The 27,107-nt window shown below is 30.9% G+C and overlaps 4 protein-coding genes and 1 non-coding gene across 6 annotated transcripts; 2 read left to right on the top strand and 3 right to left on the bottom strand.

The window, feature by feature from the left end:
• Nucleotides 1–10,099: 10,099 nt before the first annotated feature.
• LOC105778134 (probable WRKY transcription factor 65) lies at nt 10,100–11,565 on the top strand. The gene is made up of 3 exons (XM_012601752.2): nt 10,100–10,448; nt 10,552–10,698; nt 10,796–11,565. The coding sequence occupies exons 1-3, from the start codon at nt 10,309–10,311 to the stop codon at nt 11,331–11,333; spliced, it is 825 nt and encodes a 274-aa protein (XP_012457206.1). The 5' UTR covers nt 10,100–10,308; the 3' UTR covers nt 11,334–11,565.
• Nucleotides 11,566–17,035: 5,470 nt separating this feature from the next.
• On the bottom strand, nt 17,036–19,482 carry LOC105776207 (ras-related protein RABA1c). The gene is made up of 2 exons (XM_012598744.2): nt 19,118–19,482; nt 17,036–17,865 (listed from the first exon to the last, which is right to left on the bottom strand). Exons 1-2 carry the CDS (start codon nt 19,336–19,338, stop codon nt 17,430–17,432), a joined length of 657 nt encoding a protein of 218 aa, XP_012454198.1. The 5' UTR covers nt 19,339–19,482; the 3' UTR covers nt 17,036–17,429.
• A 209-nt stretch (nt 19,483–19,691) lies between these two features.
• Nucleotides 19,692–19,763, bottom strand: TRNAG-UCC (transfer RNA glycine (anticodon UCC)). Its single transcript has one exon. It is a non-coding gene; the product is annotated as a tRNA-Gly (tRNA).
• Nucleotides 19,764–21,367: 1,604 nt separating this feature from the next.
• On the top strand, nt 21,368–22,867 carry LOC105776206 (ABC transporter I family member 1). Its single transcript, XM_012598743.2, has 2 exons — nt 21,368–21,604; nt 21,888–22,867. Exon 2 carries the CDS (start codon nt 21,944–21,946, stop codon nt 22,631–22,633), a length of 690 nt encoding a protein of 229 aa, XP_012454197.1. The 5' UTR covers nt 21,368–21,604; nt 21,888–21,943; the 3' UTR covers nt 22,634–22,867.
• LOC105776204 (phosphate-repressible phosphate permease pho-4) lies at nt 22,828–25,986 on the bottom strand. Of its 2 annotated transcripts, XM_012598738.2 has the most exons (11): nt 25,611–25,986; nt 25,358–25,483; nt 25,201–25,270; nt 24,975–25,099; nt 24,691–24,906; nt 24,505–24,591; nt 24,013–24,432; nt 23,817–23,926; nt 23,641–23,740; nt 23,300–23,554; nt 22,828–23,204 (listed from the first exon to the last, which is right to left on the bottom strand). In XM_012598738.2, exons 1-11 carry the CDS (start codon nt 25,758–25,760, stop codon nt 23,079–23,081), a joined length of 1,785 nt encoding a protein of 594 aa, XP_012454192.2. In that variant the 5' UTR covers nt 25,761–25,986; the 3' UTR covers nt 22,828–23,078. The 2 variants fall into 2 exon arrangements, with proteins under 2 accessions (XP_012454192.2, XP_012454190.2); XM_012598736.2 differs by having other exon boundaries at nt 24,013–24,591.
• Between the last annotated feature and the right edge of the window lie 1,121 nt (nt 25,987–27,107).

Here is a 27,107-nt window from a genome sequence, read left to right as displayed (position 1 = left end):
AGAGGTTTAGAAAAATTTGAAAGTTTAAATATGCTAAAGGTTCTTATATTTTCTTAATTTTAAAATATAGTCCTTATATTTTAGTTTGGCGACATTTTAATTTTCAGACATTGAGTTTTATACTTTTTTTATTTAACAATCTTTGTCCTTTTGTCAAATTTGCCGTTAGAATTGGTGATGCGGTTATTATAAATAAAATAAAATAAAATAACTCCTTTAGCCCTCAACATTTACAATTTTAGTAAATTGGTCCTTAGTATTTAAAACTATATAAAATTTTCAAAATATATATTAAAAATTAATTTTTTTGTATTTTCAATAAAAATATGTAAATCGTGAAAATTTAAAACTCTTTAAAATTTAAAAATAAAATGATTTATAACAATTCATTTTAAATATTTTTATAAAATATGAAAATATAAAATTTTTCAAAATTCAAAAGCTGTGTTATTTACTCCACGAATGGCAATAAAGTCTCTCTAAACTTTGAGCTATTCGTTTGGTCTATATTAAAACAAATTAGAACAATATTTTTTATTATTTTAAGTTAGATTAATCATACATAAAAATATATTTTATGTAAATTTAATTATAAAGTATATAAAATGTTAGTATAAAATAATTTTAAAATAAAGAACAAACTCTGAATCGATTCAAACTAAAATAATTTGAAGATAGGGATGGGGATCGGGTTTAACAAATAGCTCGAGATCTTATTACTATATACATGGAGTAAATAACATATTTTAAAATTCTTGAAAATTTTCATATTTTTTAAAATTATTTTATTTTTCAATTTTAAAGAGTTAAAAAATTTCACAATTGTTATACTCTTTATTGAAAATACGAAAAACTTTAAAATTTTAAAACATGTTTCTGTAACTGTTTATGTGCTTTTAAGGAGTAAAAACTAAATTGACAGAAAAATTTAAATGTTGAGGGATCAAAAGTTATTTTACCTTTTTATTATCGTCACATTACCAATTTTAACAACAAAATTGACAAAGGAATTAAAATTTTAAATAAAAATAAAGTCTTAAAATTAAATTATAAGTACTGAATTTTAAATTTTAAAAAATTATAAAAACTTTTAACATATTTAAATCTAAATTTGGTCTAACTTATGTACCCTTTAATTATAATATGGTATGATTGGTCCAAAAATTAAAATGGTTATGGTCAGCCTATACATAATACAAAATCCACTAGACATCAATAAATTAAGGTAAAGTTCAATATTTCCCTTATATGGAACATTTTTTCAACTTGGTAGGTAGTGAACCTCTGACCATTCCTTCTATATAAAAAAAATTTCCAATTTAAATTAAGAATAAATCAGGAACAGAACTAGATGCGAAAGCGTACTTGAATCCACCGATATCTTGAATTCTTCAAGTCTTATGGTTTTGATCTTCCAAATTAGCACGCAAGTAATTTAGAGAATGTGGCTCTCTTTTTTCTAAAGATGAGATATTAGAAAAGTTAAGTTATGTGTAAATTGGGGACCATAACCCTAATATATAACTTTCACACATTAACCCTAATCTCTAATATTGAACCCATCATCAATTAGAAATTAGTTACTAGAGTATCTACACATACGGCTCATATTTTATTTAATAACTAAAACCCAATAAATTTTAACCAAATTAGATCACTCTTAATTTAGGCTAACCTTTTTGATAGTAAATAATAACATGCAATATTTTCCAACAATTTTTTCATTTAAATGAATATTAAAAAAAGAGCTTAAATTGATAGTTTCGATTTTAGGAAGGGCTTAAAAGAATTTTCTCATTTAATTAAGAGGTTAAGATCCTACCTACCCTTGATTGAACTTGTGATGTAATGACAAAAAATTAAATTAAATAAAAAGAGAAAAATCATATTTTGATGTGAATTAATTTATAACATAAAAAATATATATGTTACAAGCTCTAGGCAAAATTAAGTTAAGTGAAAAGTCTAGGTTAGCAGTTGTAAGCATCTAGAAGATGAATTATGACGTGGGAACATAGAGTATGGTAAAGAGTTTGGTGCATTTCTTAAATGGTAATGGTGGGGGGTCCATGTTATTTATATGTCAACCTTTTGGACAATTTGTTAGTTGAAGTTGTCAGTATTTAAACTTACTCTTATGGCTAAAAAAAAAAAACCTAAAATAAAAAAAAAATGAATTATAAATAGATATGAGTATTCGGTCGGATCGAGTCGAGTTAATGAATCTTATTATTTATACTCAATGTTGCGTTTACATGGAGTACTGCTTATTTAACTACATAAGTAAGGTTGATAGATAAACATTTACCAAAACGACGTAGTTTTGTTTTTCCTTATTCGGATTTTCGGATAACTCGAATTGTGTAATTTGTATTCGAGTTAAACCGGAAATTTTGATTTTCTTTATTCGTGCTGATTCGAATAACTCGAACTATTTAATTCAAAATTTAAATTTTTTATCGAGTTTTTCGAAAATTATAAATTGCGAACGAATATGAAGAAATAAAAAATATATTACACTACTGAAAAATAACAAGTACATTTTATATAGTAGGATTATTATATTAAATTTATCAACAAGTACCCAATGTAGTCAAAAACCTCTTGTATTGTTGTTTTTCAACATTAGTGAATTTCTCCTTCTCTACCCGTAGCTTTTCATGATAAATGTTTTCCTTGTAAAATCTACGTGTTCTTATTTTTTTTTTCTTATTACTTTCCCACTATTCTTATTGCCATTATGAACGTATAATATAACAATCTTAAAGACACATTGTTTTATTAAAATGACATTATTAATAATAATGATAACTATAAATATTTTTCAAAGTTAGTAAAATTATAAAAAAAAACCCTATTGATGAAAAAAAGAAAACATTATAATATATAGTTATATATATATATTTGAATAATTTCATTTTAAGTTTTGATCATATCTGTTCTTTTTGATACAGTACTTAGAACTATCCATAACCCCCCCTCAACCCATAAATAAGAGGAAGTTAATACGTTTTAGCGCATTCGAACTTACTTACTCTTACATTTGTAACAATACCTATATCAACAGAATTAAAACTCAATCGACGCTAGTTATAGATTATAGATATATAAGATGGGTTATTAAATTCTACAATAAACTTGTTTATTTAATAGAAAAACATTATAATAAATGCATATGTCGAACGAGTTCTAATAACATATTATATGTATAATCGTACATGTCGTGTTTAACAAGTATATAAGAGATAAATCTAAACATTAGGAAGACGTGAGGAAGTTTCTGTTCCTTAAATTAAATATAAATCCATTTTGTATAGTTTTTCCAACGTTAAAATATTGTATAAGTCCTTATACTTTTGAAATTTAAAATTTAATCTTTTAATTTCATTTTTACAATTTAGTCTTTTCACTTTTCATATTTCAAAATTTCAAGTCTAATTTTAACCAAATTAAAATTAATTTGTTAAATTCAAGTGCATTACAAAGTCATTTTTAATTACATGGCTGTCAAGTGAGTTTTTTTTTTTAATTCCAAAATATCACATCAGCAACAGTTGGACTTGAATTTAAAATCTGAAAAATAGAGGATTTAAATCATGAAAATAAAAGTATAAGAACTAAATTTCAAATTTGTAAAGAGTACAAGGACTTGTGGTATATTTTAACCTTTTTATGCCGTTGGCGCAAGAAGTCAGAATGGGAACAATTGAATATAAAAATGTGGCGGCTAAGAACTTATCTATAAGTGTCATTAAATGCTTATATAATATTAAATAAATTTATTATTTTGAAGAAGAAAAAATAGTCATTTTCTATAAAAAATAAAGTTTTAAGTCGATAATTATTCCGATGCTTATATTAATATATAAATAAATTTAATAATTTGAAGAAGAAGAAGAAGAAGATGATGATGTTTATTTGATTATTAGCTCTTTTTTTTCTAAAAAACTCATAGTTTTCTTGCAGGGGTGAAGGTAGAAAAGTTTTAAAGTACTGAAATTAAATTTTATTTTATCTTTATAATTTTAAAAGATTAAATTAAAATTTCATCATTTCTAAAAAGATCAAAGTATAATTTTATCTTTACTAAATTAAAATTTTAAAACATTTACAATATCTAAATAAAAAATTTCGTTTACAGAATTTATATATATTATATAACTCTAGAGACGGAAATCCAAACTAAATAAGTTAACATATTAAAAAAGGCTTAAATTAGCCCTTATTTTTAATCGAATAAATATTCATCCGACAACATTTAAATAATGTTATCTACGTGTCATATATAGATGACAAAGATGACATTATTTTGTCGAAAAATTAAAAAATACTCTTTTTTAAAATTAATTAGCTTTTCGTGGCAAATTACTAATGTAGCATAATTTTTTGTTAATTTCTATGATACAATAAACATTTCTCTTCCTGTCTATTTTAGTTAATTGACAAATGTCATAATTTTATTGGTTATAAAGGTTTTAATGGCATTGCTTATCTTTCGTCCCAATAAAGTTGAATTATTAGGCTATTTATATATTTAGCGGCTGTTTTGGAAAAGCACAGCAAATTGTATGTTTTAGTGCCGTCTTAGCCATCTGATTGCCGCTAAATATATGAAACACTGACGATTATTCTTTCGATAAAAACCACAATATGTTGTAGCAATAGCAACGGTTTTATCCAAAACACAACGAATTGGTGGTAGTATTTTTATTTTTTATCTTTTATGATTCCACTGTTAATATTAAAATATTTTTATAAACATTTATAATGACTATGTTACGATTTGGTTTCCAGAGAATTGCGGTTTCGAAATCTCGTTTCCGTAAATTGAGTCTGTAAATATTAAATAAATATATTTACGGAATTATTATATAGATGAATTTAAATTTGGATAGTTAATTTAGCCGAAATTATGATTAATTAGGGCCCATAGACTAAATTGTAAAATCCAACCGCTATAGATTTTTAATTGGTAAATTTTTTTGGGACTTAAAAATGCAATTAATCAAAGGTTAAAAACAACAATTAGACCATGTTTACGTGTGTGTTAGTGAGCAGTAAGATGAAATGGCCATTAACTTAAACAAATTAGAATTTATTTAATTAAATTAAGGCTAATTAACTTAATTAACAAATTAATCCCACTATATAAGTGAAATTTCGGTGGGAAAAGAGATAAACTCATATTCTCCAACGTAATAGAAGAAAAGAGGAAGAAGAAAACAACGCCATTAATGGTTTTCAAGCTTTTGACTTCAATTTCAAGTAAGTCCCTAGCAATTTTTCTTTTATTTTTATAGATTTTTTTTTCTTGGAAGCTTGATGAAGCTAACCCAAGAATCAATTTGATCAATTAGTGGATTTTTTTATGAGATGCCATTGTTGAGAATTGAATATTTTAGGTGTTAAATTGATAAAAATTAAACTTAGTTTAAGAAAAGGACTAAATTGGAAATTTTAATTGTTAGGTTCATACATTAGGGACCAAATTGAATAAAATATAAAATTGACGTGAAATTCTTGTAGAAAGAAGAAATAGGAGGTCCCTAATGAGTAATTGTGAAATCATAGTTCAATCTGAAGCTTTGGATTGAAAGTTATGTTTGTTAGGGGTGTTCAAACGGTCGGTTTGATTATTAAACAAACCGAATTACTATTCACCAAAATTTATCAAATACATTAACCAAACTGAAATATTTCAGTTAATTCGGTCGGTTAACGAACTTAATTGAAATTTATATGTTTTTGTCTTTTGGTTAAAATAAGTATAAAACATATAGAATATATATTGCTAATGTTCACTTTTTTAATAGTTCAAAAAAAATATATTATATATAATATATCTTATTTATTTCGATTAATATAAAAAATAATAGTTAAAAAAATACATTGCTAATATAAAAATATATTATATATTATATATAATATATTATTTATTTTGGTTAATTCAGTTAATTACCCAGTTTTAAACATATTTAATCGATCTTCGATCGAACTAAATTCGACCATCGACTGGTTAACCGAATTAGATCGGTTCAGTCGGTTAGTTCGGTTTTAACCGAACTATGAACACCCCTAGTCCTGAGTTTAGGGACTAAATTGTAAAATATGTTTGATATTGTGATTGGTTCTGATTTGAATGAAATTTAATAATATTATATATTTTATGATTTTATTTAGCTAACGTTGACACGGAACTATCGAGAGGGAAAGGAAAATCGAAAGTAGTCGATGAATAGCTCAAAAATTTGGTTTGTATTTCTATGATTTGGGAACCATTATATGGAGTTTGAGGTGAGTTATTGATGATTACTTGAGCTGAATTGATGTGATTAAGATTGATTATCGAGACAGGGACTAAATTGAATAGAATATAAGTTTCATGATCTAATCAATATTTGATAATTGCCATGAAATTGAGCTGAAACATGTTGTATTTTATGATAAATTGATGAATAATTAGAGATGATAAAGTATGATTTGAACTATTTATAATGAATCAAAAATTTGGTTACCTTATTAGTTGTTCGGACCGAGTCGAATATGGCAAACCAGGGTGATAATATGTACTTGTACAGTGTCATCATTGTCGGGCAACCTAAGGTAATGAATTCGTGCATCCGTTTCGAGTTTGTGTCTAGTTAATAGGGTTATAAACATGAGAATGGATAAATGATATGTAAATTAATAAATGACATTGAATTGTAGTATGTGACAATATGCGAAATGAACTAAAATGAGCCCTGGTGGCTGATCGAGTAATAATGAGCCAATAGGCTCGAAAATAATTGAAATGTGGTATAAAACGTGACATATTGTATTTATGCTAAGAATGACAAATGAATGAGTATGTATGAACTAGAGGTGATAAGTGAAATGAACCAAATGGTATTTGAAATTGTAGATGATTGGTAAGTTTGTGTATATGCTCAAATGAATTGGTGTAGGTTTAGTGTTATATATATTTATCATGGTGAAAATGATTGTATCGTGGAATGAATAGGCAAAATATTAGGCTATGAATTGAATTTGATAAGGATGTATGCATATGTTTAATTTGTTTAAATTGACTTGAATCATGGAAATACCATTAAGCATAATTGCTCAACGTATGATTTGTTTTCTCCGTACGCAGGTATAACAGATTCCCGGTAGTTCGAATGGTTGATCCAGCATTCCAGAAGCAATTCCCAACTCAACAAAGTTTGTTTAAGTTTTATTTTGGTGTCAAGTATCGCATGTACCAAGGTAAGTTCAATTTGGCACAAAACTATGTAATATACACTTTTGGTTTAAAAAGGTTGATGTGTGAACTTGATTAGTTGAATATAACATGTAAAAAGATTCAATATGGTTTGGAATGGTACAAAATGTTGCAATTGTCAAAAGTTTGATGAATAGATAAGCATGTTTAAGTTTTAAATGATATATGATTGTTTGATTTAAATCATAGATGAAATGGTATGTTGCATTATTGTAGATAATGTTGTAATCCCTGAATTGAGGCTTAAAGACTTCACATGTGACTTGAATTTGTGAATGATTGTGAATTGTGATTGTTTGAAAAATACAGGCAAGAGTTCCTTTTGGCATTTTGCAGAAATAGAATGTAACGTCGCGATGTCGAGCATGGGTTGTTGAGACGAGACCTAAACAATGTAGTGCATCGCGACGAGGAATCCCCTTCGTCACGACGTCAACATGCACTTTTGAAAATCTTATAGTTTAGTCCTAATTCGATCTCGGGTTAGCATTAAAGCTTTCATAAGCTCGTATAAGACCCGAAAATGAATACAAATTATTTTATATACTTGTTTTATTAAGATTTGAATGTTTAAGGTTGTAAATCGAAATTGTAATCTGACCGTAGTTGCTTTGACAACGAATGTTACACCTTATAGATTGGATCTAGCAATCGGGTCTGATATAAGATGTTACAGAACAATAATAGAAACTGTGCTTTAATAAGATCGAAGAGAGATAAAATTTAAATAAAAGTTCAATATTCATTACATTAGTTCATTAATCAAAATATTCTAAATGGTAAACAAATACCGAAGTACCTAAGACAATAGATGTTGAGACTGTTGTTACCACATAAAAGCTAATACATTTTGAAGTTTTGATTCTATGACTAAAGCTCATCATATCTTGTTATATCTACTTCCCGTTTGACTTCAAATCTTCTTTTCATCTCTTTCAAGTGGCCTTTCAACTTATCAACTTTTTATTTAAGTAGTGAAAAAGTAGGTTTGAAAAAAAATGTGATTAAAAATTATTTTTGAAAAGTTTATTTTAAAAATTAATGCGAAAAATATAGTTTCTTTATTTTAAGAATTTAATATTATTGTAAAATAAAAAGTATCTAAAAATTAAAAAAAATAATTCAGATGTTCAAATTCATTAATATTACGGTATATTTTAAAATTTTTATACACTTTTCCCAACTGTCTCCCTAAAAAAACCAGAGCGCCTCGTCAGGTGCCTAATAAGGCAAACAATAGACACCTGATGAAGCTCTCCCACTTTGTGAACTTGCTTCTTCAAGCACTCGATCTTTTAGCAGAGTCAAGAGACAAAATCTTCACCGAAGACAATACCAACTCACTGAGGGGTTCATCATCTCCTAACAAACGATATTTTACATAATCAAATACCAAAATCTTACTAATTTCCAATCAAATAAATCTACTAGGATAATGTAATATATGGAATAATATGTCATGCAATCTTTACATTGGGAAAATTTCATTACCGATCAAGGGTAATTTTTTTATCCAAATATGTGAAATTTCATTTTGGAATGTAAAATGAATACCTAATTTAAAAACTTTTTAATATATTAAGCAATTAAATACTATTGTTTTGGACTAAAATTAATTATCACATCGATAAAATTAACAACATCGCTTCAAGTCATGATTTCATGTTATTTATGTATAATATTCCCCAATTACACATGCTAGACTTGTTCCCTAATTTATATCTTATTTAATTTGTAGTGCTAAAAGCTGGGAAGCGAGGAATCTCAATTATATAAATGGCGACATTATTTTATTTATTTTTTAAATTTAATATAACCAAGAGTTCATATAAATTATTTGAAGTGAAGCCGACTGAGTTTTAGTTCGATCGATATTGATATTATTGTTAATGTAGGAGGACGTAGGTTCGAGTGTACTGAAGCGCATTACCCTCCTATTTAAAGGTTGAGAGGCTATGGGTAATTCTAAGTATTGTATCAAAAACATCAGATATGATAATAACTATGAGATAATGTTAAAAAAATTATAGGGAAAAAAAAACTATTGACCCTATGGCCATAGTACTCAATTCTAATTAAAGTAATAAATGTTATTCACAACCTTTATAAATAACCATAAAAATGCATCGCCTATATATTTTTTAGATGAAGGGTTAGGCCATTGGGTGGCAAAGTATTGAAATTAAATTATAATTTTTTATTATATATTAATTTATGATTTAATTATTTTAAAAAATTAAATATATATACTACTATATATTAATTTTAATTTCTATCATCTGTGTGGGATTAAAAGTTATTTTTTTATTTTTTTATAGTCAAGGTCACATCACATGTCTCTTAGAATCGTCTATGGCGGCATTCAAATAGTTGTGAGGTCTAATGTGTTTAAACACAAAGTATCTTCTATTTTAAACATGGAAGGGTTAAAAATAATTTAGGAATGGAATATTTAAGAAAATAAAAGAGATAGTAAAAGATATGTTATGTGTTGTAGATATTTTAATATCAATGCAATTAATAAATATGATTCTTATGTAGAAATAAAATAATTACCTCGATTTTATGTTATAATATATAATTAATAATATATTATTTCGTGTTAAAATTATATATTATATTATATTTTATATCAAAATGGATGATATAATTTTAAATGAGATGATATCATGTCATGTAATAATTAAATATTAGAAGATATCTTTAAGGATAATTGTAAAAAAGAGAGAGAGAGAGGGGAAAAAGACCATAGTTTAAAACTGGGTCATTTTCATATTACACATGAACAAAAGCTTAGTTTAGGATTTTATATCACATTTGTTTGCACGTCCTTGATAAACAAATACAAGAGAAAAAAAAAAGGTCTAAAACCACCATTCGATCTGTCAACAACAACATGCCGCCCCTTCATTTTTAAAAGGACCACCCCTTTTTTGTTTCTTCTTCTTCTTCCTCGACCTAACCCCCTCCCTTCCTTTCTCTTTCTTCTTTGCTTTTAATCAATCAACATCATCATAAAAAACTCCGCTTCATCATCATCGACCATGGACAGCGGTGGTAGTAGCAGCAGCAGTTTCAGGAAAGTTAGGAACCCTTTTGTCACTGACCAAGAATTAGAAGAAAGTGACAACGTTTCGTCAGTAACTGGAGCTGAATCTCCTCCTCCTTCTACTACTAAAAAAGGGTAATTCGATTTTTTCCGTAACTCGTATTTCTGTTATGTTCGTTGTTTAATTTCCTTTTTTGTATTGACGTAATGGGTTTTTTTTTTTGGGGGGGGGTTACAGTAAAAGATCCATGCAGAAAAGAGTGGTGTCAGTACCAATCAAGGACGTTGAAGGTTCCCGCCTTAAAGGTGAGGGTGCTCCACCGTCTGATTCTTGGGCATGGCGGAAGTACGGCCAAAAACCTATCAAAGGGTCACCTTACCCGAGGTAATCATTATCGAGGAGTAAATTTTAGTTTTAGGATTAGTTTATATAATTATCGAACGTTGATTGAGGTTAACTTTTTTGATGATATCGCCGGCAGGGGTTATTACCGGTGTAGTAGCTCAAAGGGATGTCCGGCGAGGAAACAAGTCGAGAGGAGCCGTGTAAACCCTACAATGTTAGTGATCACTTACTCTTGCGAACACAATCACGCTTGGCCTGCTTCTAGACACAACAACACATCCGCTAAACAAGCGGCGGCGGCGGCGGCGGCGGGGGAAGCTTCCGAGTCACCGACTAAATCCAGCACAGCTGTAAAGCACGAGCCGTCCACGTCGCAACCGGATACGGAACCGGATTCAGGGATGGAAGATGGCTTCGCTTGTCTGGCGGAGGATTCGATTCTTACGACGGGGGATGAATTCGCTTGGTTCGGGGAGATGGAAACCACGTCGTCGACGGTATTGGAGAGCCCGTTGTTTTCGGAAAGGGATAACAGTGAGGCGGATGAGACGGCGATGATTTTCCCGATGAGGGAAGAAGACGAATCGTTATTCGCTGATCTCGGCGAGTTGCCGGAGTGCTCGTTTGTGTTTCGGCACCAACGGAATGTGGGACCACAGGTTGGGATCTGCTGACGCGTGGCGGTACCGTAGGAGTAGTTGGCTCCGACGTCGTCCGGAAAATCCCCAAACGGTGGGACAACCAAAAAAATTGAAAAAAAAAAGTGAAAACGAAAATTTTATTTTTATTTTTAAGGAATCTCTTACATTTTGGAATTTCCTCTGAAATATTATTATTTTTACAGTATTTAAGTTGCCTTTGATTTCGGGTGTAGTAAATGAATAAAAAAGAACTCCGAATTCCTAACTCCGTCGTTATCTTATCGTGCTCACCAACATTTGGCGTCTAATTTAGGGACCTAATTGAAAAACAGGAAAATTTAACGCATCTCAATGACAATTCTCCAATCTATGTTGTTTATTCCCTTTTCTTCTTTAGCACAATTCACATCTTCTTTAGCGTAATTTGTCAAATAAGTAAAGGTCAAATTCTGATTTTGGTCCTCCTATTATACTTAAATTTATAATTTAAGTTTTATACTTTCTAGAGTTCAACATTGATTTTTTTTTTAAAATTTGTATCAGAAGTGTTTTAAGAAAATTTATATAATCATTTTAATTGAAATGATTTAATTATTTAGACAAACTAAAGATATTATTGAAGCTTAGGATAAAATTATGCGGTTATGAGTTTTAGTAGGCATTATTGACAACAACGTGTGTGTAAATAAAGTCTTGCTTTATTAGAAAGAGGTGATTGTGATAGTAGACCTCTTTGCTTTTTTAAAAAAATGGTAGCAATGTTGGTAATTGTAGTTTTTAATGTTTTTCTTAGTTGTTTCTTTTAATTTTGTTTTCAGGAAGTTTTAAAGTAGGTTGGACTAACTTAATATCTATCGATTTAGCCCAGGGACTAATTTGTGCATCACCAATACCGAAGAGTCATCTTGCATTGTTATTAATCGGAGTTCATTGTCAACGCGGTCTAATAGTGGCAAGGCTAGGATGTTATTACTAGTAGTTGATAACAGCGTTGCATCTATGGTACATACTATCAATTTAGTGATCCTTGTCGTGTATATCTCTCCTACATGAGGCTTTTATACTGAATAGTCACATCATGTTTGTACTTCACTATTGTTACTTAGTGAGTTAGTTTAACTCACTTTTGAATTAATATAATTACCATTTCTCCCAAATAAAAAGTTTTAAACGAGTAAAATTACGATATAAAACTAAATTTTACATTTGAATATAATAAAAGGACCAAAAACAGAATTTGACCAAAAAGTAAATGTGGATATAACTTTACGTTACGCTTCCCATATTCCATCGTGAATGATCTCATAAAATGAATAAATTCAAAGTACCATTACGCAAGATTTATGTTAATGTCAGTCTTAATCTTAGGTACTTATATGTTGATTATGATTTTTTATACAATAATAAAATTTTAAAAATTATTATACAATAATAAATTATAAAAGAGCATAAGCTTTTAATATTTTTGATTGGACAGCCGGCCATTGAATTTTCAAACCAACTGAAAATTTGTTTTACAGAAAAATACAACCCATTTTTTAAATTCTCATTATATAATGTAAACACCTATATTTATCCTTACTAAATTCGCTGCTCCATTAAAAATATATAAATAATAATACAAGGAGTAGTTGAGGGATCGAGGGACCCAAGTTGATATAAATCAAAGGGACTAAATATATAATAATTAGTATTAAATAAAAATACGAATAAAATAAATTAAAAAATCTGTCAGCTGCAGTCAGTAGTGGTTGTTAATTTATGATTATTGTAAAATTGACAAGTCTTTACACGTTTATAGGAAAGGTCAGGGTAACGTCACCAATTATTGAATACAATTTAACCAAAAAATTTATTATAAAATAATTAAATAACCTTCTTATCCATTATTGCATTGGGATGCATAAATTATGAGAAATGCCAGCTTATATAATCAGGGTTAGCCGTTAATGTAGCCAATTTAACTAATATCTCACCATTTAAAAGTTTGAGATGTGTGTGTTTTAATTAAGAATTATTTTAATTTAAATTTTATAATGTGTGATTTGATTTTAGTTTAATTATATTTTATAAGGATTAGTTTTGATTATATTTATTTGAATGTATGGTATGTAATTATATAATTACGGTTGTATTTTAGTGTAAATTTTTTAACTTTTAACGTTTATATATTTTGTCAATTTAGTCTTTATTCTTTTAAGTTAAATTTGACCATCAATCTTTTAAAATGAGTCGATTTATTGTTTTTAAATTAAAATACTAACTAAAACATTAAATTCTTAAATATAGCAACTGCATGATAATCTGCGTATACTTTATACTTTTTTTTTAAATGAGCTTTATATATATTTTGATTTTGATTTTTTTAAGAATGTTGTTATAATTTTTGAATTATTTGTCGATGTTTCATATACAACAAATAGTGTCATGACAACATAAAGTACATGTGAACTGTCATGTACAGTGTTACTCTAACATCGTTAAAAATTAATGTTTTAGTCAATATTTTGTTAAAAAGTAATTTGACACTTTTAAAAAGAATAAAAGTAAAATTAACAAAATATATAAACTTTAAGACCTAAATTTATCATTATGCATTATATATATATTTTTATTTTCTACCTTAAAAGGGGTCAAGTACATGTCCACAAAAGCCATGAGAAGGAAATAAATTTACTAATTCAAAGGTGTCAAGGTTAACTTTAAGTTTAGTTAATATTGTTATTGTTACGATAAATTAAAATTTATGTAACTTAAAAGCATGATATTTTATCTTAGTACGGTAAAGCCTCGATATATGAATATTCGATAAATTAATAATCTCAGTTAAATAATAATTTTTTCGATCCCGACTTGGGTCAAGAGGATAAAATAATAACCTCACTTGAATGCATAAGATAATAATTTTAGAAAAATCCTTAAGAGCCCAATGAAAATATAAAATGATAATTCATTAAATATATTGAAAATTTTATATACAATACATAAAATTAAAGTGCTTTCTAGACAACTCTTATTTTTTTCTATTTTATTCTTTGCCAAAATATGCATCTATAGTTAACTGCTTCTTCTTTACATGTGAATCAAATACAATATCATCTTTAAATTTTAGAAGGGCATAAACCGAATCTAGTATATTCTTCTCGTGTTGTATTAAAGAATTATTTAAGGTATCCATAGCTAGAAAAGCCTCTTTTGGAGAAACATGAGGTAAAACACTACTGTTATCTAAATCTTACTAGTCATCAGCTGGCACATACATAACTCATTGAATAAATTTTTTATCCACAGGTGATTCCATCAAAGATTCATTTTCACTAATAATTCAAAATTTGTTCAACATCCATGACATTTCTATAGTGTAAATTAGAAATTAATTCTTTTAATTTATGAAAGCCTTCAAAATCACCAATTTCTTATTCGAGAGGCATATCTTCCTCGGATCGAATTTTGCAATGTCGGAAACAATTTGCAATAGTTGTAGGCTTCACATCAATGTTCCAAGCAGCATTAAGAAAATGGATTGCATCCAATACATTAATCTTTTCAGGATTTATTTATCCTTTCTCGTAACCTTTCAAGATGCTAGAATAAAAGCGACGCCGATAATAAATCTTAACTACTCTAATAATTCCAGCATCACATGGTTGAATTTTTTATGTTGAATTTGGAGGTAAAAAGAATAATTCAACGTTTCTCAAGCCTTCAATAACCTTAGGATGGGTTGGGCAATTGTCTACTATAAGCAACACCTTTCTACCAGTCATTCTAGCATCAAACCAATGAACAAAATTTTGAAAAAGTAATCCAATCATCCATGCTTTTTTGTTGGCTCGATAATGACAGTTAAGATTGTCAATATTCACATATTTAAAGCATCTAGGATTAGCAAACTTACCAATAACCCAAAGAGGCACTTTATCTGAACCATTCCCATTGCAACAAATCACACAGTAAGTATTTCCTTGTCCTTTTTTCGTCCTTCTAATTACTTTGTAACTAGTGAATGATCTATTTGCAAACGATAAAATAAGCATGTTTTATCTAGGTAAGACATCTTCAATATTCTCCATAACAACTGAACCACTTTCACCAAATATTCTATAAGACTTAATCCCATGTCTTGCCTTGAACTATTCTAACCAACCAATTGAGAAGTTAAATTCAGAATTTGCATCACTATATATTTTCTGTAGAAACTCTTTTGATTTAGTTTGGATCATTTCTCCAGTCATGTTTACTTTCTCTTGATATTGGAGAAACTACTCATACAATACCTTCTCTAATTCGGGATATTTGGTTGATTTGTGCCCTTTTAACATTGCTATTCTTTATTTCTTTTGGCAAATATTCAAATGACCTTTTAAGAGTATTTGATATTGTTGATTGGCTAACAGGAAGATCGAATGTTTGTTGAACCCATTGTTGCAAGTCATTTTGGCTTGAAGAGGAATGCTTATTTTTGTACTCACATAATGCTTTTCTCATCTCATCTGTCAATATAGACTTTTTTATACCTTTCAAATAGGAAACCATAAAGGAAAATATTATATGAATTAAAATATTTTGATACGTACATGTATTTATTTATAATAAAATTTTAAGCTATCCAATGAATATATAAGTATTTGATTTTGAAATCATTAACTCTTTTCTTTTTGGTTACATGAATCAATTAATTAACTCTTTTTTTTTATACATGAACCAATTAACGTTGATTCATTGCAACTATATGCATATTGGATTTTGATAAAAAAAAAAAGCTCAAGCATAAAGTATGAAATATTCTCTAAATTAATGAATATTAATTTATCGATAAATTAATAAAATATTAATTTATCGATAAATTAATAACCTCGATAAAATAATAATTTTTCAGATCCAAGGGCATTATTTTATAGAGATTTTACTGTATATTTTTTAAAAAAGAATACTTTTTTTTATCTTAGTTTATTTTATAAAAAAAAATATAATTGAGAAAAATATTATAATGAATCATTTTCTTCCTGTTTAACCGAACAAGATTGTGAAAATTCTTTTATGTTTTTTTTTTCTTATTAATTTTAACCACCCTTACAATTGAGTAGGGGTGTGCAAAATTCGAGTAAAACCGAAAAAATTAGGTTAACCGACCGAATTCGGTTAATCGGTCGGTTAACCGAATTTTTTCGGTCGGGGGTCGGTTAATTATTTTTTGATTTTTCGGTTAACGGTTAATTCGGTTAACCGAAAAAATTAATAAATAAAATTATAATATATAAATAAACCCACTATTCATCTAAACCTAATCTAAACCCAAGTATTTAACCCAACCCAATTACCCAACTCAACCCAATCATAAAATTAAATTACAAATAATTTAATACATAAAATAAAATTTTAAAACTAAGACTAAAACTAAAGTCTAAAAGTCTAAAAATAATTTAATTATGTAGTGATTCAATTTGGTTAATTCGGTTAATTCGGGTAATTCGGTTAATTCGGGTAATTCGGTTAATTCGGTTAATTTTTAACCAAAAATAAAAAACATATAATTTTCGGTTAATTCGGTTAACCGACCGAATTAACTGAAAAAATTTCGGTTCGGTTAATTTTTTTGAAAAAAATTTCGGTTCGGTTAACGGTTGAAGATTTTGAAAGGTCGGTCAATTCGGTTAATGTTATTTCGGGTCGATTAACCGGTCGGTTAACCGAATGAACACCCCTACAATTGACCAAAAAGATGATAGAAAAGCTACAAACACAAATATTTTTCTTCATTTAAGGTGTTTTTTTTCCTCAAAAAGTAAGGCCTTTAAAACCATTCATTCATTTTAGATCTGCCTGAAAATGGAAGAGGATAGAAAATAGTATTTTCCAACAAGTAACTCAATCTCCATTATCTGCTAATCCCCTACTTTAGCACTTTAGCTTATGGATGTAACACCCCAATCCTATATCAAGAAATTCAAAGCATCTACCACGATATTATATGTAGAGACTTAAACTCGGACCTATGTTAAAAGCGGACAATACTTCACAAGTCGGGTTCGGGCCTCCACAATGCACACTTTTTACGAAAATGTGACGAAACAATGGTTTACAAAGAAATCAATGCAGCTGAACAAACCCCAGACTTTCAGATCGATATCAGCTTGAACAGCAACCCCCTTTCTTCATTGCCGAGACATCTTTACCGACATCGATTTTCTCTCCCTTGGAGGGCACAGCTGAAGCAGCCCCATCATCGCTTGTCTCCATAGCTTTCTTGCTAACGACGTTGTATATCTGCGTAAGAACTTCAGCAAATGCAATTTCCACGTTAGTAGCTTCCAGAGCAGAAGTTTCCATGAAGTAAAGGGATTCTTTCTCAGCAAAGGATTTCCCGTCCTCGGTTGAGACAGCCACGAGGTGACGAAGATCTGATTTGTTTCCGACAAGCATGACTACGATGTTGGGATCTGTATGATCCCTCAACTCTCTTAGCCACCTCTCTACGTTTTCGAATGTGGAGTGGCGTGTAACGTCGTACACAAGGAGTGCTCCCACAGCTCCTCGGTAATAGGCACTTGTTATTGCACGGTACCTATCAGTGTAAGAAGACAAGTTCAGAAACAATATGAAAGATAAGTTGAAACATTGTCCCTGAAACATCAAGGGTTAAAAAAAACTCATGCAGCTACTTGTTCATGATGTAAAAACCAATTCCATTGATCCCTATCTGAATCCAAACTGTGTAACACAACTCAGCTAAAAGATTTGCTAAACGGGATGTTTTCATTGTTCTTGTGGGTCGATTCCTCTTTCTTTATGCCATTAGAAGGAAGAAGATGAAGCCTTACATTCTATTTTTCAAATCAAAGAATCACCTTAGATAAAACATATGATGAATGAGTAGGCTTTACATATGCCTACTGAAACAGGGTAATCAAACGATAACCAGGCCATGACAGTAGCAGCCCGTAGCAGTAACGACAACAGTATAAGCATAACACACATGAAACATCCTATACATAATAACAATTTTGATTCAATGCCTCATCAAACAATCTTGGAATAAGATCATACAATAAATTAGAACATCCTACTATCTCAAATCACACGGTTTGAAAACATTACATTCGACCTGTAATATATACGAGCATGCCTCAAAAGAATCATGTCACTTGTCAGCCAAGATTTTGCAGTCTTCGAGGTGAAGCAAGCTATAATGGCGACAGAAGAATTGCCTAGCAATTATGGCGACAGTTAAAATTTTAGGACATAGATAATGGTGGCAAGCAGCATTTGCAAGAATGATTCTCACATCGGCAGGTGTATGGTAAAGACTATCCAGCAGGATAAAGTAAGGCAGCGCTCGGCTAGAATCAATCAGAAAGCTAAAACGATCCTATACTATTCTAACAAGCTGTTTCTTTCATTACCAATTTATCACTTGTAGTGTCCATGCAACAACCCTAAAATATCAAACCAGATTAATGCTATATACACTAGATTTGCAAGTACGACACACAAATGGAAGCTCAAAGATACAGGTATAGAATCATCACCATTCTGTGAACATGACAAAACTAGAAAGCAAGCACGGGTTCCAGTGGCATTATCATGCAGGCATTATCAAGCAAGGGTTCAAATCTAAATAAACACATTTGCCAAAAAAAAGAAAACGATGTCGTTTAAGCACAGCTCACAGATCTAGCTCTTCCATGATCAAAGTTGCTTTCTTTCCTCAAGTTCAATAAGAACAAAACCAAATTCCTTGCAAAACCAGAAGAGAACTAAAGATACCCAGATCAAAAATAAAGGAAAGCAAGGCAAGAGAATAGTAAAAGTGATACCTTTCTTGACCAGCAGTGTCCCAAATCTGAGCTTTAATGACCTTGCCATCCACATTCAAACTACGAGTAGCGAACTCAACGCCTATAGTAGACTTGGACTCGAGGCTGAACTCGTTCCTGGTGAACCTGGAGAGTAAATTAGACTTCCCCACACCTGAATCACCGATCAAAACTACCTTGAAAAGGTAGTCATAGTCATCCTCTGCTCTGTAACCAGCCATATTTCACCCTTCCTTTTTTCCTCACAAAACCACTGATGTTGATACTATATTACTTTCCCTTTTGCTTTGTGTGGAGTAACAATATGAGAAAGAGAGTGTGAAACAGGGGATAGTTTCAAGTTTATCATGCTTTTTCTATGTCCCCCTTTTAAACCTTTTATTTTGGTGGGTTGGGAATGTAAAAGATTATTGGACACCAGGGTGGCAACATGTTGATAATTTATTTTAATTACAAGGACTAATTTGACAATCTTTTGATAGGGGCAGAATGCAATTTATGTTTTAGTACAAGGAGCCCATGATATTTTTACCACATTATCATAATTAGAAAACAAAACCCAAAACATTAAAAATGCGTTTGCCGGGAGTCGAACCCGGGTCTATTGCTTGGAAGGCAATTATCCTAACCGTTGGACTACAAACGCTAATTGGTTAAGCTCACAAATAAATAAAAACAGTAATAATAGAAACAAAAAATTTGAAATTCGCTTTTATATAGACTTTCCAGGAAACTTCAGAAAAAAAGACAGTGATGAAATGAACTCACAGTACTCCCCCAAGCACTGAAACATTATAACAGTGAGACAAAGAATATTATAAACTAACAAGTATAAGATCTGAATATTGCAATGGAAACAAAAACTTTTGGTAAAAAAAAATGTATATAGTTTCAACATGATACTTGAGGAGTTACATCATCATCATGTATGTGTGTATATATATATCATCGATGACCAACTCCATCATGCCTGGTGGTGTAAATAGGTATAGTATTGCCCCTATGGCTCGGACCCGAAGGTGTAATTCGACCTTTCTTGAGAACACCAATAACAATTCCATGTGATCCATGGGGTGGTACTGCAACATTATGATGATCAGCTGCGAGCATGTTCCGATTCACGGCTGCGGCGTCCCCTGAATGCTTCGACGGTGTTAGCTCGTGGTGGATTCGAATCGTAGAAACGGTTCTCGGCATGAAAATTGGAAATAATATGATCAAACTGGTAAAGAAAAGTATATAATTGAAGGCAGCCATTGATGGTTTTTTGCCAAGGATGTTGGTAGGGGGATGAGGCAGCTAGCTATTTAGCTTTTGAGTTATAAAGGACAAGTTTGAAACAAATGAAAAGGAGAGATTTATAACATCTAAAGAGTAATTACTAAGAACCATATTTAAGAAGAAAATATAGAGAGATTAAAAGGTTGGTGGGCTATGGTTTATAGATAATGGGAAATGAGAAGTTCATTCATAGTGCTGCTTTAGATTATGATGATACCTACCCAATTTTACATTATACACGAGGAAATCTATAAATTATTATCTATTTTTATAAATTTTAAATATATCAAAACATAATTTTATCATTATACTAATTTAAAATTTTATAATTTTTAAAATGATAAATTTAAAAAGCCCTACCACATTTACAGCTTTAATACAATATAGTCTATTCATGAATGCCTTTTTTCTTTTCCTTTATAATGAAGCAAATAAATATAAGGAAAAAGGTAATAGTAATGACTAGATTCAATTTGACCTTTGCATATATGTTCAGTGACTTGTGTAAGAGGTCATGATTATTCCATTTAAATCACTGTTGGCACGTTGTCGACGTGCATGATTAGGTTAAATTTAGGTAATAAATTTATATTTTGTTATTTAACTTTAAAAAATTATAAAATTGTGTAACTATTTAAGTTATTATATTGTTAAAAATATTGTTATATTTGTATCATTTGTACTAATAGAGAGTTTTTATTCTCCTTCTCTTTTACAGTTTTAAGTTTTTTTATTAAATAATTTTGATCGTCACTTAATTTATAAATTAAAATTTAAATAATTTTTTAATTTTCAATACTGTCTGTTAGATGATTTGGATATAAAATATATTATTTTATTCATCAATTGATATTGATACACATCTTGAATCATTACTTAAAACTTGCTACCTAGCGAAATTATTTTTTTTATAAAAAAAAAACCTTTCGTATTTGAAGTTATATATACAGTTTATTTTAAGTTAGAGCATCTTTTACACCCTAATTTTTTGTTCATTTATTTGAAAAGGCTTTTCTCTTTTTTCTATCATCATCCTCCTCCTGCCATCGTCCTCTTATCTCTCGTCTCTGCAAGTCAGTTTTTTTTTCTCTTCTCATCTCAGTTTTCACCCACCGCTGTGTCCGCTGGTTTTTGCCGGATCTGACCCATATCCTGTGTCGGAATCCGTGTCGACACGGGCACTGCACCCCAAATTGCAGAATCCAGGTAACGAAGGTTATGGATAATAGTAAGAATGGTATAAAATGGAATTTGGTCCCTAGCTCTTTTAAAATCTATTTGAGTTGCGTTTGCTCAAAGTCATACAATATGCATTTCTATTGTGAAGTTAAATGTATTTTCACTAGTCAAATCCTATTGTCTTTCAAGTGTTTGATGTTTTTCCCCACTGAATTCTGCCTAGATTTGTCTTTTATCTTATAGGCAGTTTCATCTGACAAGTGTAAATCAATTATGGTATTCGTCTAACATGGTTTAATTTTATTTGCAGTTGTATTGCGAAATCCCCAAACCAAACCTGAGGGTAATATTATTTGTTCAACTTCAATGCCTGTGAGGAAGCCTCCACTCCCTAGAATCCTTCTCAACGACGTGTCTTGCATGAGAAATGCACAACAAATCTTGCGGCACGTGAATGTGTCGGTTCATGATGGTGGAGCACTTGTGTTGACAGGGAGCAACGGCTCTGGGAAGACCACATTCCTGCGTATGTTAGCGGGATTCTCTCGACCTTCTGCTGGCCAGATACTTTGGAACGGCCATGACATTAGTCAGTCAGGAATCTTCCACCAATACAAGCTTCAACTAAATTGGCTTTCCCTCAAGGATGCAGTGAAAGAAAAGTTCACGGTTCTTGACAATGTTCAATGGTTTGAGGTTCTTGAAGGTAAGCATGGTAAGTCCTTGCCAGCCCTGGAGCTCATGGGCCTAGGAAGACTGGCAAAAGATAAGGCAAGAATGCTTTCAATGGGACAACGAAAGAGGCTTCAGCTCGCTAGGTTGCTTGCCATCGATAGGCCGATTTGGTTGTTAGACGAGCCTTCTGTTGCATTAGATAACGAAGGGGTGAGGTTGTTAGAATATATTATTGCAGAGCATAGAAAGAAGGGTGGGATTGTAATCGTTGCAACGCATCTCCCAATTCAGATTGAAGATGCCATGAATCTGAGGTTGCCACCTAGGTTCCCCAGAAGGATGACTTTGGTAGACATGCTCGATCGTGCTGACATTGCATAAATCAGACCGCCGCCCATAAGTTGGACCATAACTCTTCTCCTTCTCACTCATATTTGCCTAGCCTTGTTATCATTTTAGAAACTTTTATCCCTAATGTCCATTTATGCCACTGGTTACATGCCTTGGCGCTCCTTGCAGATTTACATGGTGGATCATTTGATAGTTTTGAGTTGTGATGATTTGGATCAAATATCTAATCTTAATAAATGAAATGATTGAATTACAAATTTAAAAGTTTGTATCCTGCTGGCCACATTAAACTAAAAGAAGAAACATATAACCCAAAATTGAGTGGCTGAATGCTCAGGAAAGTGAAAATAGAACTTAGATAAACAGTGGCCTATTAGCTTAGTCGGTTAGAGTATCGTGCTAATAATGTGAAGGTCGTAGGCTTGAGACCTGCATGGGCCAAATAAGTAAATTTCTTTTTATCTTTTTTACCTCTTCAGGGCACTGCATAGGCTGGTGTATGCATGGAAGCAGAGAACATCATATAAGCAATCCCACGGCAAAGAATTACTGTCATGATCCACCCACACATAATCTTGCATACCAATTTCCAGTTAACATTCTGAAAAACAAATATCTTAAATTAGTTAAAATATCTTGCGCACTGAGGGTGTAAAAACACTGAAATTGAATAGGAAATGGTTGAGAAAAACTTGCCCAGCGATCATCCGCTACTCCGACTCCTACTAAAAAACCGATGAATGCTTGGACACTCGAAACTGGTAGCTTCACCTTAGCAACTATGATCATTGCTGCCACTGTTGTTAACTGGGATGCCCATCCTCTGGAGTTGCTCATGTATGTCAGCTTCCCACCAAGGCATTGAGTCAGCCTCCACCCACATAAAAGGAATCCAACTCCAGCAACAAGTCCTCCAATGCCACCATACCACCACTTTACTTGTAAATGTCCCTGATAATATTGTCTTATGAATGGTTATATTGTATTTCGGTTTAACCATGAAAATGAATTGTTCGATAATGTTTACAGTAACTCACCACGTCTTCACTAGAATATTTTGATCTATGCTCAAACACGTCGAGTATAGCTACATATGGATTCATGATGGAAGCTATCTCAGTAGTTGATTGAATAAGCCTGCATAGCAACTTAGCATAGTTTAAGATTGAAATTGTGTGATTTTGGTTTAGTGTAACGAGTTTAGGTAACCTACGCAACCATGCAGGATGCTAGAAGTAGAGGAAAACTGAAGCAGTCTTCAATATCATCAAAATTTTCAGCCAAGGCATGTCGAACAAGAGTTCTTCTGTCATACTCAAGGACCTAATCCATTACAAATTTTCTGTCAATAAAAGAAAAAACCAGTGCAGTTTATAAGACCGAGTCAGAGTATGACCCTGAGTACATACAGGGGAAAAAGTGGACTTCGCCGTATCTCTGATATACTTGATGACATTTTCGATTGTTGTTGTTTTTTCAATCCTCTGAAAGTTTTGTGTTTGCAACAACCTATTCGGCGTAGACTTAAGCAGCTGTTTAAACGGAGTGGATTGTTCCGAACTTGTATTATCACCGGGTTGAACCTGCTCAGGCTCTTGGATCACATCAAGTGAACCACAACTTCTTTCTTCCTCCTCATAGACTGTTTCAAGAACTCTCATCTGCATAAAATCTTCCAATACATCATCATCGACTTTTGCACCATTAGAACAACCTTGGTTTCCTCGACTTTCCTCAGATTCTTGCTTCATGGATGTGTCGTTCTCCATTGAGTTTCTATGGTTTTTAGTGGTAGCAAGTTTTTTAATTGCCAAGGGAACCACTACAACCTGTGTGCAAAAACCAATTGGATAATAACATAATTTTACAATAACAAAGTATACTATGAACGTACTAATTACCGAAGATAATACAGCTCCAATCAAAGCAGACCCTGCAACAGCAATCATAACAGTCAATCTATTAACATCCACATAGTTCCCTATGACCTGCCACCCAAAACATGAAACTGTGACAATAATTAAGTAGGCAATAATGCCAAAGAAGATAAGCTATAATTACTTGAGATTAAGCATAACATGAGAAACCTGAGATACGATAACGAAGCATAGTAATCCTGCAGATATACCATAGTCAATAGGGAGGAAAACAAGAATCCTTTTCTTTGCATTTTCGCGGCGAAGTATAGAACTCTTCAAAACAACAAAGAGGAACCATGCACATAGACAGGCAATTGATGGGGCAAGAGTCCATTCAAGGAATATCCAGAGCAGTCCTCCACTGTTAAAATCATGATTCTCGTTCTGCAGTAAGCTATTGATTAGTACAAGGACCGAAACATTCCATGAGCAAATCAATTAAGTCCTTTTACCTTGTTCCATAGTGGCAAATAGTCAAAACCTTGTGTAACCAGCATGGTTCCTAACATAGCAGCATGTATCGATTGCTGGGATGATACTGGTAACTCTAGGTATGTTGCAAGTGTAAGCCACGTTGCTGTCCATGTCAAAAACACAATACCATGATGAACTACTATTACTTCAATGTCAAGCCACAGAAAATACAAAATCAATGAGACCAAGTATTATAAAAAGTACTTGTTGTCAGCAGAACAACTACCATACTCCACATCAAGAAACCTTCAGTGGGTTGACTTTCTTTGAGGAACTGCATCAAACAAGACATGATCATGTTCTTTTACCAATAAATAGACTTGCTTGTCTGTGTAAGGAAATCCACAATCTTTTAGCTTACATCAGAAAATAAAGCATCTACTGTTCTACTGTTGCTTGCAGAGGCTGCTCCGGGAATATATATGGCGCAAGCCATGATTGAGGCTTTCAGAAGGGTTAAAGCCCCTGAACCTATTGATGTTGAGAACTGCCATCAAAAGAAACAATTTTTATGTCAAAAACATGTGTTTTTTAAAGTTTATACCTTGCCTTGCAAAGTAATCTACGAACCGTACAACTGAGCTAAAAAAAGGGGGAGAAATTGAGAGACAAACCGGTGCTGGGAGATTGTTGGCACCAACTGAAAACGCCATTGCAATGGTGGCAAAAGCTCCCAATGTTGGTATCCATTGATAAGTGTCGTTCCATTTCCCAACAACCTTAGTGGCCAATTCAACAGCAATTTTGTCATTCTTTGAAGGCATGTTTGCTAGCAGCCGTGTGGCCTCAAATCACAATTTTTTTGTTGAAATTAAGGGGGGAAAAAAAGCATTAATACAACATTGGAGACATCTTCTCCAAACCCAAGGCCTAGATTGGTGTTTGTCTTTTCCTTTTTTTATTTTTCTTCTTCTTGTTTGTCTTCAATGCTGTACTGATCATATTTTTCCATTAATGGATGTTTACAAAGTAGAGTACTTTTACGCATTGTTCTAGCTTTTTCTTGGTTGATTGGAAAAATACAATGCCTTCAAAAGCCTCGATGACAACATATTAAGATGTCTCAAATACTATGCTTAAACATATTGAAAAAGAAAAAAGGCATAATAACTTTTTAGCCCTCCTATTTTACAAAAAAAAATCATTTTAGCCCTCCATTTAAAATTTTCTTTTAAGAACTTGTATTTTTATCAAATCATCCCAACATTGATGGAAAAATTAATCCTATGTGGATTTCCACATGTCAAGATTTAATTAATTTTAAAATTCTTAAAATATTTTTTTGTAATTTTATACTTTTTTAAATATTTTAATTTTAAAAATATCTTTTATATATCTTTTGAATTTTAAAAAATTGAAATTAATTAAATACTAATTTTTCATTCACCTGACAATTCACATATATGTCACATCAGTAACATTAAAAACATTACTTTTTCATTTATTTTAATGTGATTTGACAAAAAACTCAAATTTAAGGGCTAAAAAGGCGAAAAATTAAATAAAAATTAAAATGATTTTTTATAAAATTAAAGGGTCAAATAAGTCATTATGTCACGAAAAAAAAAAAAAAGAAAAAGCAATCATGCGAAATGCGACAAAACAAGTATATTTTTAGGCTAAACTTCACCCGATATTATTAAACTATTAGTAAGTTTATGTTTTGGTAAATTAATTTCAAAAGTTAAAAATGGTTATTGAATTATTCAAAAGTTTTATTTAAGTAATTGGAATGTTAAAATTGTTGTTATATAGCCTTTTATTTTCGCATCGCCTACACCAATAGAAAGCTCTCATTTCTCTTCTATTTTACAATTCAGATATTTTTAATGAAACAATTTTGAATATTATGAATTTGCGAACCAAAATCTAAACAACTTTCTTCTCTGATATTTGACACTGACCGTTAGATCGACTTGCATCTAGGGTATGTTCTTCTACTCATTGATGGATATTAATCCACCATATCAATTATTGAATCATCACTTGGAGTTCACTAACTGGACTTAAAAAAAAGCTTAACAACTCAATGACTTAAATAAAAACTTTTGAATAATTCAATAACTTAAATGAAAACTTTTGAATAGTTCAACGATCATTTGTAAATTTTG

Source organism: Gossypium raimondii, chromosome 10 (assembly GCF_025698545.1).
Source record: "Gossypium raimondii isolate GPD5lz chromosome 10, ASM2569854v1, whole genome shotgun sequence".
Classification (NCBI taxonomy): domain Eukaryota; kingdom Viridiplantae; phylum Streptophyta; class Magnoliopsida; order Malvales; family Malvaceae; genus Gossypium; species Gossypium raimondii.
Note: the sequence above shows the minus strand (reverse complement) of the source record. Positions and strands in the feature narration are given on the sequence as shown.